The sequence below is a fragment of the Solanum stenotomum genome, chromosome 4 (assembly GCF_019186545.1).
Source record: "Solanum stenotomum isolate F172 chromosome 4, ASM1918654v1, whole genome shotgun sequence".
NCBI classification, from domain to species: domain Eukaryota; kingdom Viridiplantae; phylum Streptophyta; class Magnoliopsida; order Solanales; family Solanaceae; genus Solanum; species Solanum stenotomum.
The window spans coordinates 25,564,134-25,565,742 of record NC_064285.1 but is presented as its reverse complement, the minus strand read 5'-3'; the positions used below and the strand labels follow the sequence as shown (position 1 = coordinate 25,565,742).

At 34.9% G+C, this 1,609-nt stretch overlaps 1 protein-coding gene across 1 annotated transcript; it reads right to left on the bottom strand.

The window, feature by feature from the left end:
- Positions 1-438: 438 nt before the first annotated feature.
- LOC125861380 (ethylene-responsive transcription factor 9-like) lies at positions 439-1,037 on the bottom strand. The gene is made up of 2 exons (XM_049541295.1): positions 761-1,037; positions 439-620 (listed from the first exon to the last, which is right to left on the bottom strand). Exons 1-2 carry the CDS (start codon positions 1,035-1,037, stop codon positions 439-441), a joined length of 459 nt encoding a protein of 152 aa, XP_049397252.1.
- Positions 1,038-1,609: the final 572 nt, after the last annotated feature.

Genomic DNA, 1,609 nt, shown 5'->3' with positions numbered 1-1,609 from the left:
CTGTCAATTCCCCATCAACTAATCATTATGAGTCAATGGAAAATTCAGAAAAACAAAACGTGCTCAAAATATACAATATTGATAATTTACACTTATACAAGCGAATGTAGCACTAAATTGTCAAAACTGTTAATTTTTTTAATCTAAAGTTCACTAAAATTGTAATAAATGTAAGTTTGAAGTAATAATTCATAAAGATAAGATTCTTTGTCACATTAAAATAAGACGGTGTGAACATATATCGATGAGTAAATCATCATCCTTCTTCCCCATTATTAAACTAATATTTTTTCTCTTAACTTCCTTTTTTTCCTTTTAACTCTTCCTAATTACTGAAAACTAAATGGGGTATTGCATTAATTTAACAACATTGAAACTTTTGAATTAAAGGACACTTCCGAGACATGCAAAATCTTCAATCATCAGTGCAAGCAATTTTCACATGTCCTCTGGTGCTGGTGGATAGTTAAGGTTGATATCAATGTGCCTACGCTTCACACTACCCATAAAATCAATCATAGAAGAAGCACTAGTGATGGGAACAGTGGCACCACCACCACTACCTCCCTGAGTGAACCCCGCCTTCTCCTTACAACACCATTGATTCAACGGTAGAAAACCTGAAGCAATCGGAGAAAGAAAAAAATTAGGATTTTGAAACATATGGTTACCTATGCCATTGGTGGAGAGACCAACTGAGGAAGATGAGTATCTCCTTCCAAAGTTTAGATCCAATGGCAGCGGTGATTCAACTGCTAACATTGCATTCGCTGACTGACATAACTATTTTTCCTTGGAGGCAAATTGATCGGCGGTGCAGGAAAAGGAAAATTCGTCTTCGCTTTAATCCCGTGAAAGTTAATAGCAACTGCATCATATGCTTTCCCTGCTTCCACCGCCGTATCAAACGTACCTAGCCAAACACGACTTTTTTTCCACGGATCTTTAATTTGTGCGGAGTATATCCTTGAATCCCTCTTTGGAACTCCTCGATAATGCACCTTCTTTTCAACACCTCCGTTCCCTTTCAACGCCATCTTGGTTGTCTTCGCCACTGTCGTACATTTTGCCTTCGGGGACATTTTTTTGTTACTATGTATAGAAATATAATACAAGGATATTAGAAAAATATATTAGGTTGAGAGAAAATGAAGGGAGAACAACTGCTTATATAGCAAAGTGGTACGAGAAGCAACCAAAAATATTTAATGTAGTGTTTGACTAGACTCATATAGTTGTGGGGGCCACATGTCGCGTGATATTTTTTTATTTTTTTTTTACAATCTTTTGTGTGAGTGATATTAGTATCACAAAAATTTATAAATGATATTGTTGGTCCTTAGTAGTTTATGTTAAACTCTTTTTTTAAAATGGAGGTACCAAGACCATAAAGTTTTTTAATTTATCCGCACAGAAGGAGAGATAAATAATTCTAGTGATGATCATTAATTCAGGGATAACTTACCCCACACTTTGTAACCACACAAAGAATTGAGGGGTACTAAAAAATTATCCCAGAATTACTTTTTCGTTATCCATAAAACCATAAAACCTTTTAATAACTAAATTCAAACAAGTTCATACCTTAGATGTAAAAAAACTAGGTGGA